Genomic DNA, 16,834 nt, shown 5'->3' on the forward strand with positions numbered 1-16,834 from the left:
TTCTCTGAGAGATGGTATATTGGTAAGAGCTTGGGCTCTGTCCTAAATTAGAATAAGTGGAAAAGCCAGTGTGTAAATCTGCACCTGTCTGTATACCTTTCGGCAACTTGCTAGAGTTTCTAACCTTCCTTTTTTTCACATCATGGCACACACAAAATGATGGCAAATTGGGATAAACAGATGAAGCAGGACCTGTGTACCTGTGAGCAATTCATGGCATGCCTGCTGGGAAGGACAGGTGTGAAGCTCTAGAATGGTGCCTGGCACAGGGTTAGAGCTTTATGCAACCTTTATAATTACCGGAAAGTTGCTATATCTATGATGCATTCTTTCAGGGTTAGTTTTGTTCCTTTTGGGTATCCATAAGCTGCACGTGTGGCTCTTTAAATTTAAATTGATTAAAATTAAATACAATTTAAAGTTCAGTTCCTCAGTGGTACTACCCACACTTTACAGGCTCAATAGCCATATGTGGCAAGTGACTATTGTATTGTTCAGGTCAGATGCAGAACATTTCTATCCATACTGAAAGTTCCATTCGACAGCACTGGTCTATAGTAATATTGCTCTGACAACTATAGGCGTTCCTGAAATCCCCAGAAGAGTGTTAGATTCCCTGAAGGCAGGCCCTATAATCTCACTAAATTTGTGATCAGTGGAACTCTGCCCAGTGCCTTGCATGGGGTAGGGACCCAGCCATTGATCGTAGAACTGACCCAACCTTGGTTCAGATCACTATCATGCTTGCTGTGCTGCCACCCAGGGTAAAAGACCTGACATCTGAATAAAAGAATCCCAAAGAGGGACACCCAAAAAGGAAACCAGGAGGCCCACTCCAAATGTAGAAATAAATAGCTGAAAGTGTTCAGTAAAGATTACCCATTCCTGCACATACCCCAAAACTACAAAATCAATATCTGAGAAAATGCCAATTATCCAGGCCCATTTGAAATATTATTAATCTGCATCATGAACAGCCACTAATCAACATAACAAATTGTGAAATCACTATTTATTTACTTGCCAGGAGGAAGCATTCCCCATCACATGTAATCAGATAGGAACAGCTCAATTTAGGGAGAGAACAGAACAAATGTAGATTTTTAAAAAATATATAAAATACTAAGAATCCAGAAGAAAGCTCAGAAGAGGTTGCTGGCACCTATATCGATTCCAAGATCAAACCGGCCCAAGTACCTTAATAAAGCCTGTCATTACACACTCAGATACTATAGACAAAATTATGCTTCGGGTCAAAAGAGGATCATCTGCAGGAGTAGGGAAAGAATTTTCCCTTCTCTCTTTACTACTGTGCAGCTGGCAAGGTGCTCCTCTGAGTTATTCATTCAATCACTCATTCATCCATTTTCTTTTGGAAGTAAAGATTAAGTAGGTCTGTTGCTTGAATGAATGCATGAGAAACGGGAACCTTATTAAGAACATTCATTTTTTATGGTGCTTGTTTTACGTCTTTTAGTAGTCTCCTGACTGCCTAGCATGTCCACTAGTGCTGTGAAGACACACTCCCACTGAATCAGAAACACTCTGAATAAGATTTAATTGAACTGCTCTCAACAAAGCCTGCCCTAAACTGGTTGGAAGGATTAGAGAAGCACATATAGAGTGACTATCATAGGGCAGCACATACAGTAGGGGCTTTGCAAATGGTGGCTCCTGTTTATTATTTCTGTAGTGCCTTAGCACACAAAATGCAGAAAACATATGCACCAAACATCATTCGCACAATCCCACTAAATCCTTGTATGTTGCTCCTCCCTCAGCTCAAAATTCCCAGGAGCCACATGCTGCCTTGCAACAGAGGACCCAAAGAGAAACTGCTACCAGTTTTCCTCATCTTATATATCACTAAACCATTAAACAAACAAACAACTTACATAGAGCTTACAACATGCCAAGCACTGTTCTGAGCTTCCCGTAGTCAAATAATCCTCACAGCAATCCTAAAGAAATAGGTACCATTTTTAATCCTCATCTCATCTGAGGAAACTGAGGCACAGAAAGGTCAAGGTACCTTGAGTGTGGTCACACAGCTAATGAGTGGCAGAGTCAGGATTAGAAATCAAGCACCCAAATCGTGACAACAAAGGACAGATGGCCCAGAAGGTCACCCAGTCTTCAAACTGTGTTTGTGAAATCCTTTTCCCCAGCTCACCTGGTGATCTGTTTAACTGCCATCTGAGCCATTTGTTTCGCTCTCATTCAACGTTGAGGCAAAACCGGGATCAGGGTCCAGGCAAAGCCCCACAGGAGGATACGTCCCCCACTACATTTAGGGCCTTCCTTTGAGCACAGATGGTCATCCTCTATTTCTCGGTCCTACCTTACACATCCTCCTAGGGTGTTTGGCCATAACCCTCACTGTTTTCTGGAGTTCAGGCTTCTGGACACCACACAGGCCAGTCTGAAGGGGAACGCTAAGCACGGTGGACAGTAGAGTCCAGCCGGTGTGCCATCCATTCATTCGGCTGCAGTATGGCCCTGTCTGTGTCTCCCAGGAAACACTGAACAGTAGTGCATCGCCCGCCCTGCGTATCCCTCCCGATATTTGGGAACTATTGTACTACCTCTCTAATTTCTCTTTTCTAGGCTGAATGACCCATTTCTTCAGCCTCTTCTCAAAGGCAATATTTCTCAGCCCTTCAGTCATTTTCATTGCTCTCTTCTGGCCTCTCTCCAAGATTCTGTATCTTGTTTAAATACTGAAGGCCAACACTGAATATGATTTAAGAACAGTCATGCCTGGAAAAGTAACAAAGGCCCAATGAATATGGGCTCTAGAAAGTAAATATTTTCTCAAAAACAAAAGTATTGTAATATTAATCATGGTAGTAAGAATTAGGTTGATCAAATAAAATCATTTTTGTTGCCTGTCACATCATTTCCTCTTATTATTTTCTAAAAGATTTAACTGTCCCCTAAGTCTTCTCTGAAGTGACTTTGCTCCTCCTTAGAAACCCTAAGCTTTTTTAGTCTCAGCTCTTTTTCCCCTCAATATAGAAATCTTATCATCTTGAGAAATGGCCGTTCTCCTTCTCTCAACACCAGTTTTTCCAGAAATAGCACTTTCTGCCTTAGCTTCTTCAATGTCTTCTGCTTTGGGTAAGATGTCCCCCTTCCTGGCTGCACTGCTTGTCTCCCCTTTGGGTGGATTTCAGCATGTGAGTGCTCACGCTGGGGGAGGGGGAGGACAGGAAGAATATCCAGGGCAGGCACCACCTGTGCAGGGCCCTGCCCAGGCCCCCAAATGCAGGACAAAGATCACCCTTCACTGCTGAAGGTGATCTAACTCCCTTAGAATTTTTTTTTTTTTTTTTTTGGTCATGCAGAATCTAAGGTCTAACTCCCTAGAATTTTTTTTTTTTTTTTTAGGTCATGCAGGCTGGAGTGCTATGGCATGATCCTATAGCTCTCTGTAGCCTCGACCTCCCTGGCTCAGCACCTCCTTCCCACCTCAGGCCCCAAGCAGCTGTACTACAAGCATGCGACACAATGTCTGGCTAATTTTTTTGTATGACATAGGTCTCACTTTGTTTGAGTCAGGCTGGTCTCAGACCTTCTGAGCTTAGCAAATCTGCCGAACCTCAGCCTCCCAAAGGGCTGGGATTACAGGTGTGAGGTGATGAAGCCATCTCTCTCGCTCGCGCTCTTCCCCCCTCCCCCCACCCCGAGATAGTAGTCTCACTCTGGTCACCTAGGATGAGTGCAGTGGCTGGCATCATCAGGCTCCACCGCGCTCAAACCTCCAGTGAGGGTTCAAAGTGGTCTCCCACCTCAGCCCCCCTGGAGTAACTGAGGAATACAGCGTATGTGCCACCACCCCCAGCAAATTTTTTTTTTTTTTTTTTTTTTTTTTAATTTTAGTAGAGGACAGGGGGAATCGCTATGTTGCCCAATTCCTGGCCGCAAGTGATCCTCCCACCTCAGCCTCCCAAAGTATTGAGATTACAGGTATGAGCCCCTGTGCCTGACCCTTAGAGAATGTTGAGGCTAAGAATCAGGGGTGACCCTGATCAAGTTCCACATAACAAATCCCTCCACTGGCCTTGAGAGCAGGTGGGACCAGCGACTGGACCTTCAATAGAGGAAGAATGACATCAAGGGCATTTTGGTGAAGAGCTACCAAAGAGAGGTGACCAAAACTGAGATGCCCTTGCACAGAGCTTGGCACTTACCTGGATACTCAATAAATAAGTTGGCTTTGGTGCCACTTAAAAAGCTTAACCATTAAAACATATATATAGTATAATAAAGGAGAATAAAGATGAGTGCTCAAAAAAGCAAAATGAAATCCCCCTCCCACATGCCCAAAGCCAACAGAGTTTTTCTGGGCAGACTAAGGATGTGTCTGCTCCCTGACTTGTTAGCTCCATTCTTCCAGGGAAGGAAAGATTAGAAGGTTCGAGGGCAGCCACGCACACTACCTGCCCACTTGCCCTGGTCTTTCTCGCCTCCACCCTCTTGCTCCTTAGCAAGCTCCTCTGGATCAGCAGCTGTTTCATTGGGTCCTTCAACATCTTCAATGGCTTCTTCTGAAACAGAAGAAAAACATGTCAAGGGTTAAAAATAAAAAGAAGATGAAGGACTTTTGGCCCCTATTGCAAAGAACTGCCAACCACAAAACAGACACCAATGACTCGTCCCCCTTCTCTTTCCAGAGGCCCCTGAGAGGCTGACTGTGCTAAGGATATACCAAGGTCTGGGTAAGCAGTGGGGACTTTCCTTCTGGGTAAACAGCTGGTATGAGGCTGTGACTTGCCCCAGACATGTGGCCATTAGGTATTTCCAGATAGATTCTGAATGCTTCACTTGACTAGTTCTAACTAAAAAACCAATCCTGGCTGAAGCAGTAGCTCCACCTGAATCCCTGAAGTTGCATGCAAGTGTTTTACACTTGAAAATGCAAAACGTGGCCACCTGTTCACTTCATGCCTAGCTCCATTCCCAGAGCCTCCCAATGCCGGTCTAGGCATTGGCCTAGACCACCCCCAGTCACTGACCCCTCACAGGGCTCACAGTGCCCATGTGTGTGCCAGAGGGTGTGGGAGTTGTTGGAAGTCATTCAGGTTGTGAAGAGTCATAGAATATCAGTGATAGGAGTTCATCAGTTTGAGGAGTTCCAAAAACCAAATGGCATCTCGTGAGCATGCCAGGAGGCAGTGGTGGGAAGTGAGATTTGTAGAGTAAAGGATAAAAATTTGTAACAGAGTCACACACTTTCTTTTTGAAGCAATTCCGTCCTTCACTCACTACGGGTTTAAAACTAATGCAGGAAATGTCTCTCCAGTTCAGTATACAGTGCTACAGTGAAGGCAGAATGATGGCTGCCAACGCTAGGTTGCTTATGAAGTGAAATGTCATTCGGCCAAGTGGGGAAGAAGAGAATAAGATACTCTAGATACTGAGGGAAAGAAGGGGAGACACTTCTCTCTTGCTTTCCTGGCCCTCTGAGTCACATTATCCAGAGCATGCATTCAGTAAGACTGGGCTAAGGGAATGAATAAAGTGGACAAACCAAGGTGAAATAATTTTAATAAAGATGAAATTATTAGGAGGCTATGAAGAGGACATTTTCTCAGGTGCACAGGCATGAGGGCAAGGATGCCCACATCTGTCAGTAGACCAGACCCCAGCAAGGAAGTACTGGGTCTGGCTTAAGAACACTGGATCAGGCCTCTGTTCAGCACCGCCAGAGGTCTCTCCAACCCCAGTTCTACTTTTCAGTATTTTAAAGTATCATGCCTTCTGACCCTCTAGAAAACAGCCTCTACCCCGATGCTACTTTTCAGTTTTTCAAAGTATCATGCCTTCTGACTGTCTAGAAAACAGCCTCTAAATGTATCTCATGAAGAAAGTAATAGGAGTACAAAGTAAATTGCTCTTAAAGAGTTTCTAAAACACTGAGGAAGATGGTGTCTATTTAGAATCAGATTGTCTTGACTCAGAGACGACAGAGGTCCAAGGTCTGGAAAACTGAACTAGTGTCACAGACGTTCTTTCTTCCTTACCACCAAGAGGGAGCTTATGAGGCAGTCACTGGGAACCCAGGTGAAATACGGTACTGCTTATTTTCATCTCCAACTCATATTCCACATATAATTTCTATGTCTCCTTCTTTGTCTCACTGCACAATAAAGTCAACATCAGGTTTCCCTACCCTACCCTTAGTTCAAACAGAAAAATAAGGCAACCACAGCTTGAAGTCAATCAGTTACAGAGCCCCACATTTTGACACCATACATCATTTAGCAGAGAAAACATGTATAGGTGTCAGTAGAGTAATAACAAATTACACAGCATGACACAGGAACTATCTTCATTATGTTCAGGTGGGATGTTCCGAGCACATTTTTAGGCTTTCAATAAAATTGTTCAACACTATAATAAAATTCATCTTTGAATGGTGATACCAGCATTCGGTCTATGAATATTATTACATTAGGTCTACCCAGATGAGCTAGGTCTCTTAAAGGATCCTTATTTGTCCTAATACATGCTGTGACACAAAATATCTGTAGTGTTGATACATTTATGCCTAGTGTTCCATTATTGGAACACTAAGCTTGTGGGAGTTATTTATATCCTACTGCTGAAGGTCATCGCCAGGGTCTGATTTTTCACGCAAAAAAATTTTTCAATCTCTGGCATAAATGGGTTAACCAAATTTGATTAGGCAAAGAGATGGCTCAGTGGCCTCTCATCTCTAGTGCATACATATGACCACCTTAGATGGGGAGAGTCTGACATGTACAAACTACAGAACACCCTGAGATGGTGATGAGCAGTGTCTGAAGGTGCTGCTCAGCAGACATAGGAAGGGATGTACCCACTGGGGGACCATCTCCAAGCCAGCACATTATACAGCCTGCAGCTATCACAGCAGAGCATTAAAAACTCACGGTCACCCGACACTGACCCCAATTCTTTGAGCCTTACCAAACAAATCTGTTGAGAAGCTAGAGACTGTAATGTATAAGCAGATCATTGATGCATCAAGCATGGAAACTGCATGTTGCTTTGTGAATATTCCTGGAGCTCTCATTCTGTGAGCCCACTTGGGCCTTTGCTTTCTTCCCTCCCTGCCCTACTGCAAGCAGAAAATGAAGGCAGCTGAGTTCCGATGAGAGGATCAACGAAAGAGGTTATTTCAAGAACTTATTTTGCTTATCTCTCTCTTTTTTTTTAAAGATTTACAAATCAAGTCCTCTTCTTGAGTTCCTAGGTTTAATATTATCATTTGTGATTCATTCACTAAAAGACTGCTCTATGCGTGGTGGAAGAAGAAATGATTAGGAAAATCCTGGATAAGCCAGCTCCCTTTCAAGGGGATCAGTGTCCTCAGCCCCCCACCCCCACCTAAAAACCAGGTCCCATTCAGCCCAGCCAGCTCATCTCTGCAGTTCCAGCTGTGACCTACAGGTGTCGCCCTCCGCATGGCGAGGCCCGGAAGGGCTGCTGGCTGCAGGAGGCAGACGAGTCTGGGCCGCCTAACCTGAGCATGTGGAAATAATATATGTCTTCAAGTGAACTGTCTGGTCCTGTAGATAAAATAGGACGTTCATAAGCAGTTACACCATCTGTCTTTATACCATCATCATCAACAGCAAGAGGAAAAATAGCTCTTTAAAATGGATGAAAGCCCAGGCTGACAGTAACCGGAAAACTGTGAGCTCTGAATAACAATAAAGGTAGAGAAATGATTAAAAAACAGAGATGCAAACTGAAAATTCCTCTGGACAGCTCAGGCCCACGACGCTTTGCAGGCAGGGTGTGTTTTATCGGTTCCAAAAGCATAAAGCAAGCTGCTTACCAAGAGCCAGGCCTGGGGAAGGGTTTGGTCTCCCCGCCCCGGAAACACGTGGGAACCAGGGGCGAAATGGCATCCCACTTTGAAACAGAAGTCTGCATCCACATGCTAAGCTCCTAGGGCTGTTATCTAGGAGCCCTTGTTCTCTTTAGGAATGTAGATTTGATACACACATGCTGGAGAATGGAGGGGAGGTTTTTTGTTTCTTGCTATTTTTCCCCACGGATCACGGATTGCATTCCACCCTCTTCTGCGAAGTCAGTGGCAACTGGCTGGGTCATTATTACAGAGGCTGCAGATTTTTTTCCCCTGTAATATCAGCTACTGACAGATGGTGGGAACAAGTGAAGACTTGATGGACTGATGATCAGTTTTATCTGGAAAATCCTGTCTTTCCTATAGAAAAAGAGACCAAGACACATAACGGCCACTGTGCCATTTTTAAGGCTGAAACAGACAAATCAAAACCATCTTCTCCTTCAAGCATTTAATGGTATTTCCGATCCCAACCAGAGCACACCAGGTATGCTTTCCCAAGGGCACGGCCAGGACCTGGGAGAGGAGGTCATCCCCACTCCCCTAGTCCCACCCTGGTTCTGGGCAGGAGGTAGCAGGCCCAATGCCTCCCAGACAGCTCTGTGTTTTAGAAGACACCAAAGAAGGTGCCTTTAAAACCCCTGTGGAAGCCCACAGTAGCCTCAAACTGGAGCACCCACTCCTGTATGTGTTTTCATATTAAAGAGTTAGGGAAATAAAAGCAAATATTGGAAAACTGCAGTGTCTTCCTAGGGCCCCTTCTGACTTTCATTTCCATCTTCAACGGTGACTGAAGGCCTTTAAAAATCTCTTTTCTGGCTGGGCATGGTGGCTCATGCCTGTAAATCCCAGCACTTTGGGAGGCCGAGGTGGGCGGATTGCTTGAACTCAGGAGTTTCAGACCAACCTGGACAACAGAGTGAGACCCCCATCTCTACAAAAAATGTAAAACTTAGCTGGTGTGATGGCACACCCTTGTAGTCATAGCCAACTCAGGAAGCTGAGGTGGGAGGATTACTTGAGCCTGGGCAGTTGAGGCTGCTGTAAGCCATGACTGCATCACTGTACTCTAGCCTAGGCAACAGGCAACAGAGTGAGAGACCCTGTCTGAAAAACAAAACAAAACTCTTTCCATCACCACCTCCTTTTTACAACTGCTTCTCCCAGATAGCAGTTACTTACTAGTGCTTGGCAAAATCCATTCCATCCTGCTCATCAGTCAGGCCACCTGGTTAAGTGCAGCGCCCTCAAGTGCAAGAATTCCAGCAGATAAATACTTTCTAAAGGGGAAAGCTTCCTAGGATAGCTTCAGTTTTCAAGGGGATGATACCCCAGTCCCAGAAAATTTCCCTTCAATCAAAGTGGTTTTGCTGACCACAAATGCAAATTGATCTCTTAATATACCTTATACTTAGCATCTTTGTAAAGGTGACTGCACAATTCCCCCATCGGTGGTGAAATCTGCTTCCAAAGGAGGCAAGCGTGCCAACTGGCAGCCCTATGGGAATTTGCACCAATCTTATGAACAATCTGGAAACTGGATCGTGAAAGCAGCACCAGGCAGAAGCCAAAAATAGAGGTGGCATCACCACAAAGTCAGCATTCAACCCCACAACCTCACTGAACACACTCCCTGAACGCATCACCCAAGAAAATGTTCCAATTGTTTAAAAAAAAAAAAAAAAAAAGGTACTATTTTCCCAAATAATGGGGCCGAGTGACATGTCCATGGGGGGTATTCTATGAATCACTTACAAGCTTGAAGGAAGGGGAGTCAATCAATGATTAAGACTAGTCCCTCTGTTCCTAACTCTTAACAGGATAATGCAGATTAATTCAAACCTTCCCCAAACCTGACAAAGCCCCCATAGTGCCTTGGTGTGATAGAAACTTGGAAATTCTCCTAAGAATCAGGGTATCTGTACCCGAGGCTCTCACGTGATCATGTTACTTAAATAATACACCAATCTGTGATCCCCGAAGAATGAAATTGTTCTTTCCTTTTTCTTTGGAGGGAGCGATGTTTGAGGGTGGGGGTGAAATAAAGTGCGTTTGCCTGTCGGCAGGCTCAAGAGCTGAGAAACATTAGCTGTCATGAACCACAATCAAATCAGGTTTGAAATATTTAGCAGTGGCTTGGAAAATGCGGCGGTGCAGCTCTGACAGGCGAGATGTGCACAGACACCCACTTTCCATTATAATGGAAATATCAGGCCTGTTCTGAATATGTATAACCCAGAAAAATGTATTGATTTTTCATTCGGCATTAAAAAAATGAAATAGCCTGCAGCTGTCAAAAGCCTTTTGTTAAAAGCTCATCTTTCCTGGAATGAGGTTTACCAGAAACAAGTTTTAATTGTATATAGGACCTCTTCTTTGAAAAACAAAATAACCAATCTGCTTACTTTGAAGATAGAGTTAAAGCTTTTCCTTTCTCCATTTTCAACCTAATTAACCCAAGGATGACCACTGAAGCAGGCGGGAAAGGCGGGGTACACCCTGACCATCACGAGTGACATGGAGGGTGGCAGCTACAAGTGGCGTTTGCTGGTGTCTCTGTAGTGGGTGGAAGAAAGGATTCTGGGATGTGTCTTGCTCTCTTGTTCCTCTAACTCCTGTGTAGGTGTGGCATCCTGAGACTCATTGTATACCCTGGCCAATCACTTTTCTTTAAGCCTTGGCTGACACAACTGGAAAACGAGGGCAGAACACTCTAGCGTGTCCAATCCTCTTGGCATTTTGTTATCAATGGGAAACCTCTACTGGCTGCAAATATTCTACAGAATATGCATGCTTTATTTTGCAAATACAGGTCAAATCAAATCCCACAATATAAAAGATGACTACTAAGGCCTAGACCACTTATTTCAAATAAAATCCAGTGCGTTATAATTCTGCTACAATAGAAACTTATAACAGAATACAATCTGTAATGCTGATAGACGGGCAATTGTGTTGCTCCCAGCTTGTTACTTCTACTCTCATTTTCTCTCTCCAAGCTAGAAAGGAAGAGGCTAGTGGTGGTAATCTTTGTGGCTACACCGATAGAGGTGGGCCACTCCCTATGCCATTCTCCCTCTGTGACTTTTGGGCAAGTGGAATCTCATCAAATAGTGACCAGAAGTCCTGCCAGTGACTCTCCATGTGCCCCAGCTTATATCCTACCGTACCGTGACAGCCAGATCCAGAATGTAGTAGCCTACTCTGCAACATCCCTGACACATCTTCTCAAATATTTACTCCATGGTTTTATTCCATGGTGTTCTTCCAGCCCTGACAACCTGGCTAGATGCCTGAGAGGTAACTTCCAAGCAATTAGGTTTTCTGGGTGACAATGCCCTGCCTCAGAAATTTTCCCTTAAATCAAGGTGGTTTTGCTTACAAGTACAAATTGTTCTCTTCACACACCTTACACTCAGCATCTTAGTAAAGCTGACTGCATGTTCTCATGGATGTCCACGGAAAAGGGAATTTACCAATCTCCGTGGAAGTCCTCTGTGGATAATCATCTAAATCAAAAAAAAAAAAAAAAAAAAAACTACCAACCAACTTTGCCCATTCCATCTTCCACCTCTTAGCAGAGTATATACATTCACTGAGGAAAATGCCACATCACAAGAGGAAGGGCCTGGGATCCAAACCAACACTGATGAGTGGGACATCTTGAGCTAACCCTATGGTAGTCCAGGCAGGAAACCTCAAAGGGGTGAGACTGAGTGCAGATGTGTGTGGGGGGTGGGGGCAGGGGAGAGCAGGCAGGGGCTCTGCAGCTGGAGCATCTATTTACTCAACAGAAGTGTAATATTTTTCCACCTTCTCAGGATATCATTTCTTTTCCAATGGGCAAACTCCAGTGCATGAATAAAGCTCGAGACATTCATGCCCATTTGCTCTCTGTGTGGATGATAAGCAAATGGGCCTGCCGCACTCCTGTGGGCCTGGGCCTCTAGAAGCTGCCTCTTCATTAGGACCCAAGTGCACTGAGTCGGTGGGACACAGTGTGGGAAAAACAGAGGCAGGTCTCCCTCCAGGGCGCCATTGCCTTCATCCTTTTCCATTTTCTCACCCACTTAAGCTCTCTGCCATGCGAAAGACCTTTCACCATCTGCTGGACTAAACAGTCAGGGGTCAGCCCAACGCTCCTACAGGTAATTTTCCCACCCTGGTGGCTTACCAAAAATAAGCAGCCGAACTGCTAACAAACCACTAGCTTGTTTTAAACAAAACGGCCTTCTCGAAGATGACAATGACACAAACAGATTTCAACCCTCTAAAAGTGAAGACGATGGAATAAACAAAGAAACTGGGGTCACGGAAAACATCAGACACACACCCTGGCTCCAATGATGATTTCTTCTTTTTTTTTTGAGACGGGGTCTTTCTTGGTCACCCAGGCTGGAGTGCAGTGGTGCAATCATCACTTACTGTAGCCTCAAACTCCTGGGCTCAAGCGATCCTCCTGCCTCGGCCTCCTGAGTAGCTTGGACTACAGGCACATGCCACCACGCCAGGATACTTTTTGTATTTTTAGTAGGGATGGGGTCTCACTATGTTGCCCAGGCTGGTCTTGAACTCCTGGCCTCAAGTGATCCTCCTGCTTTGACCTCCTGAGTAGCTAGAACTATAGGTGCACTTCACCATGCCCAGCTTTAAAAAAAAAAAAAAAAAATCCTAGAGATAGGGGTCTCACTGTGTTGCCCAGGCTGGTCTCAAACTCCTGGGCTCAAGTGATCCTCTTGCCTTGGCCTCTCAAAGTGCTGGGATTACAGATGTGATCCACTATGCCTGGCCCTACACACACTTTTTCACATGGATCCTTTAAATAATCATTTTACCACAAGAATTCTTTTTACCACTAGATGCTCGTTTACCAAATACACCTGGGGCCACAGTGCCTGTAGTTTCTGGACAGAGCTTGAAAGGTGGTGGAGAGCTGCCAGCTTCCAAGGGGGTTGCAGCAGGGAGGCCCTGCAGGAAAACCCCACACTGAAGGAATTCAGCCTCCTTACCACCCCCACCCTGACCCCGTTCCTGTCCCCCACAACCACCATCCCTGTTTTTTGGCATCAGGCTGTAAGAATCAACACTCTGAAAGCAACTCTGGGTATTATTAAAAATGACTAATTGGAGAATAGAGACCATTTATGCTTTTGTATATTTGAAGATCTTACCACTGTTTACAGAAACAAGAAAAATGGGGATTGTGTGGCAAGAGGCAGACTGGGAAGGGAGGGCCAGGCTGCAGCCTGCCTGCGTGTTCCGCCCCTGCTGGGCAGAGTGTGGCCCAGCTCAACAAGAACGCAAGCCTGGGGGAGCCTCTCCATTTGCCTTTTTACTTAACTTCACCTCCAACTTGAGCATTGACAGGAGAGAGCCTGTTACGAGTCCAAAGCAGCCAGGGCCTATTAAGGCCTCCCGGAGAAAATTTCCCCTCTTTGAGCTGTCCCTCCTGTGGGAACAGCACAGAATGCCAGAGCATGAAGTGAAAAATGCTGCCGTTGTGTGGTGAGGGACGGGTCCTGCCATTTTTCCTCTCCCAGGCAAGACCACTTGGCCATTTGAACAGTTTGTCAAAACCACACTAGAATTACGGGGTGGGTGGGGTCAAGAGAGGAGAAAAAGGGAGGAAACGCCTAGAGCCAGTATTGCAACACGTTCCATTTATCTGTGTTCTTAGCAAAAGCACCTGGGTTGCCCCCTGCAGAAATCCAGAAAGGATAAAAGTAAATGTGCGGCGACAAAGCACAACGGAACGAAATATGTTGCAGACTCGCCTGGTGGCTATTCACAGGAAGAATTTTTTTTTTTTTTTAATAACTGAAAGGTGTGAGTTCCAGTTTGTAAAATACAAACCCAACCCCGAAACGCTCTCGGAATACACACTAAGTAAGAAACCTAGCTAGGTCCCAGCACTCTGAAGTAAACGGAATTCAGCAGGGATTAGTTCCCTCGGATTTCTACAGAGCCATGATTGTTGCTGTTACTTTCACACATGAAATGTAAAAAAGGCAAATTCCCCGAGCATGTCTGTAGCAGAGTGTGATGTGATTGTGTTGTCATTTATGGGAAATAATCGCAGGCCCATCTCTCCCTTCTCCCTCCCCCATTTTCCAGTCCAAATAACCATGAAAAATTACACTTCAATGTCAGGGCGACGACAAAGGAGGCGCGCTCTCTGGGAGCTCAGCGGATTTGCAGGGGTTTTCCTTTCTTTGGACAAAACTACCTTCAATTGTACTTCATTTAAAACGTGATCTAACAAATGCATTTTGACAAGTTCCTTTCTTTTTTTCTCCTTTCTTTCAAACAGTATTTTACACAGTTTAACCTCACACCAAACTGGAATGTTCTAGAAAGAAGGGGCATGCAAAATAGAAGGTCCTTGATACCAAGAAGGGTGTCCCCCATCTCATTAAAAACAAAGTAGTCAAGAAAAATGATTCCAACGCAGTATGCTACTGGGAAAGAGAGGAGGATGTGAGAGAGGAAATAGTAATGTCTTAAAGACAGAAAATTTGATAAAGGTCAAAGAAAAGCTGGAGTTGACAGAGGAAGGTCTCAATGGAGTATCTGCTCATCAGTTAACCATTTTGTGGATTCAGAGGCATCATCTAAGGTGTCTAGATTTATGGTCAGAATCGGGGGTTCATGACAATATGGGGGGGATGAAGAAGAGGAGTTTCCCTGATGGAGTACCAGTTCCCTCCTGTCCCCTTCCTCTGTCGGAAGCGACATTTTTCAACAGAGCAGATCTGCCTGAAAGGTTTTTAACATTCCAGGTGTGAGGCTGAGCAGTCCCTACAAGCATCTGTCTTTCAATAACAACCTGCCGGAAATAAACACTGCCAGGTTTCCATGCTGGGAGGGAAGAAAACAAGACAGATAAACACACATGAGTGATAGAGAGTAAATTTAAAAAATTTAACAGTTTCCATTAAAGAAGACTGGTATCTCCTTCTGAATCAAAGCTGACTTGGCTTGTCAGGGAGAGATCTTATGCTTAATAAGAAAAAAAAAAATCTGTGTTTCCTTATTTATTTATTTTTAATTGGAAAATGTTGGAAATATATAGATGAAAAAAAGTCAAGGAGGGCCTGTAAGTGTACTTAAGGATCTATATACAAATGAAGGTGTATGGGAAATGAACAGGATGTACCAGAAGTGATACTAAATGATGGTGATTAGAACCTAATGGGTATAAGTGAAACCTTGTGGGATGGCTCTTGTAACGGGAACATCAACGGTGATGGATGCAATCTATACAAGAACGACAGCCAGGGAAGGGGAGATGGAGGGGCAGCCATGCATTTGCAATGCTGGTGAGACACAGTTTGACAATACCCATGAGAATGACAGAATATTTGGGGCAAAGAGAAGCAAAAAAGCAAACAGAAAAAGAAAGAGGTAAACATTTTGTGTCTGACCATCGAGACAAATGGCACACAACAGAGAAAAATAAAACCATGACTCCAGAAGTCTGAGTCACATGAGGATACAAATGAGGGACTTGAATTCCCTGTTCGCCGCCTTACTCTGAAGCCCAGTGTCTGAAGAATCTCTAACCTATCCAGAAAACAGCTTCACCCTTGCGAAGCACAGAACTCAGGCAGAAATATGAGTTTACTCCCACCAGTGGACAGCAGAATCAGGAACTGACTGTCAATGAGCTTCGTTTTGCATGATCATAAGCCACTAATATGCACAGCTGGTAAAACAAGCTGATTCATAAAAACAAAACACAAACAAAAGGCTTACACTTTCCAAACCAAATCTGGGGAACAGAAATCAGGCCAACTTCAGGCAGTGTTGCCCCCAGAAAAACACCAGCTAAATCTGCTCTCCCTTGGCCAGCGCCAAGCATCCACAAAGGTCACCGTGTATTTACAGGTTGCACATTCAAGAATGCAATGCTAGAAACATGTGTGAACGAACACCGGGAGTGGCCAAGGAAAGACCCTTACAAACTGCAAGCATCCTGGAGAGCCTTCGGGTGCCTACCACAAATTCCCTGGTGCCAGCGGAGAAGAACCTAACTCTGCCAGAAGCCAGACCCAAGACATTTCAAGGCGCATCTACATGTAGAAAGTCAAAAACTGGGCCACTCTCCAAAAACCATCCAGTCCCCAAGCATGCATCAGTTTGAAACAAGCAGGCAACAGAAGCAACATGTTTCAGTTGACATTTCCTGGGAAACTGCAAAGAAAGTGAAGCAGGAAGCTGAGGCACAGAAAAAGTCCAGAGGTTTGCCTTCAAGAGCTTTCCTCCATTAATGGGGTTTTTGGAAAAGCAGATGGAATTGCTAACTTGTGGTCATTTTTAATAGGCACCTTGTACAGCTATTCTGTGTCCAAAGGGAGAAAGAATATTGGATCCTCCTCCTCCTTTTTAGAAACTCAGAAAGTAATGCCAGTAGTTGGATCCAAAGCCTCTATTTTTTTAAAGTTTGGATCCTATACAATGAAATGGTCTTTTGCTAGGGTTTAACAAAATGCCACCCCCACATCCCTTTCACAATGATTTTAGCTACAGCAGCGCTCCTCAAATCTCCCACAGCTACTAAACTGCCCTGTAGATTCAGCCTTAGGACTCGCTGTTTATCTATTTAGCTTTTCCTCCCGTGAGGTGTTTCTCAAACCTAAGAACAGGCTAGCAACCCTTGAAAAGCAATACATTCCGTTCCACAAATGCATACAGCAATACCTCTCAAAGCCCCAAAACACACAGCGATAGTCATCAAGACAAACACTTGAATAAAAGTAATTTAACTTCTAGACTCACACCCCATCCTGTTTAGTGGGGGAAATATTCGAAAACCACAATACATGAAACCAAAGAGAAAGAAAACATTGTCATGAGATGACAAATTATCAGGGATCAGGCAGAAGGTAGAGTTTAGTGACAAAGAGTTGGTACTTGAGACAGAAATAAGGGATCTACAGAAATTCGTAGCACACAATTACATTTTAAAGAAAT

General features: G+C 44.4%; 1 protein-coding gene across 1 annotated transcript in view; it reads right to left on the reverse strand.

Annotated features, from left to right (window-relative positions):
• Positions 1 to 16,834, reverse strand: part of ZFHX3 (zinc finger homeobox 3) — a 173,301-nt gene that overhangs the window by 41,706 nt on the left and 114,761 nt on the right. Inside the window, 1 exon segment of the mRNA XM_017850814.1 lies at positions 4,443 to 4,550. Coding sequence (XP_017706303.1) covers positions 4,443 to 4,550 — 108 coding nt within the window.

This window comes from Rhinopithecus bieti, unplaced genomic scaffold, assembly GCF_001698545.2.
Source record: "Rhinopithecus bieti isolate Rb0 unplaced genomic scaffold, ASM169854v2 scaffold_32081, whole genome shotgun sequence".
Classification (NCBI taxonomy): domain Eukaryota; kingdom Metazoa; phylum Chordata; class Mammalia; order Primates; family Cercopithecidae; genus Rhinopithecus; species Rhinopithecus bieti.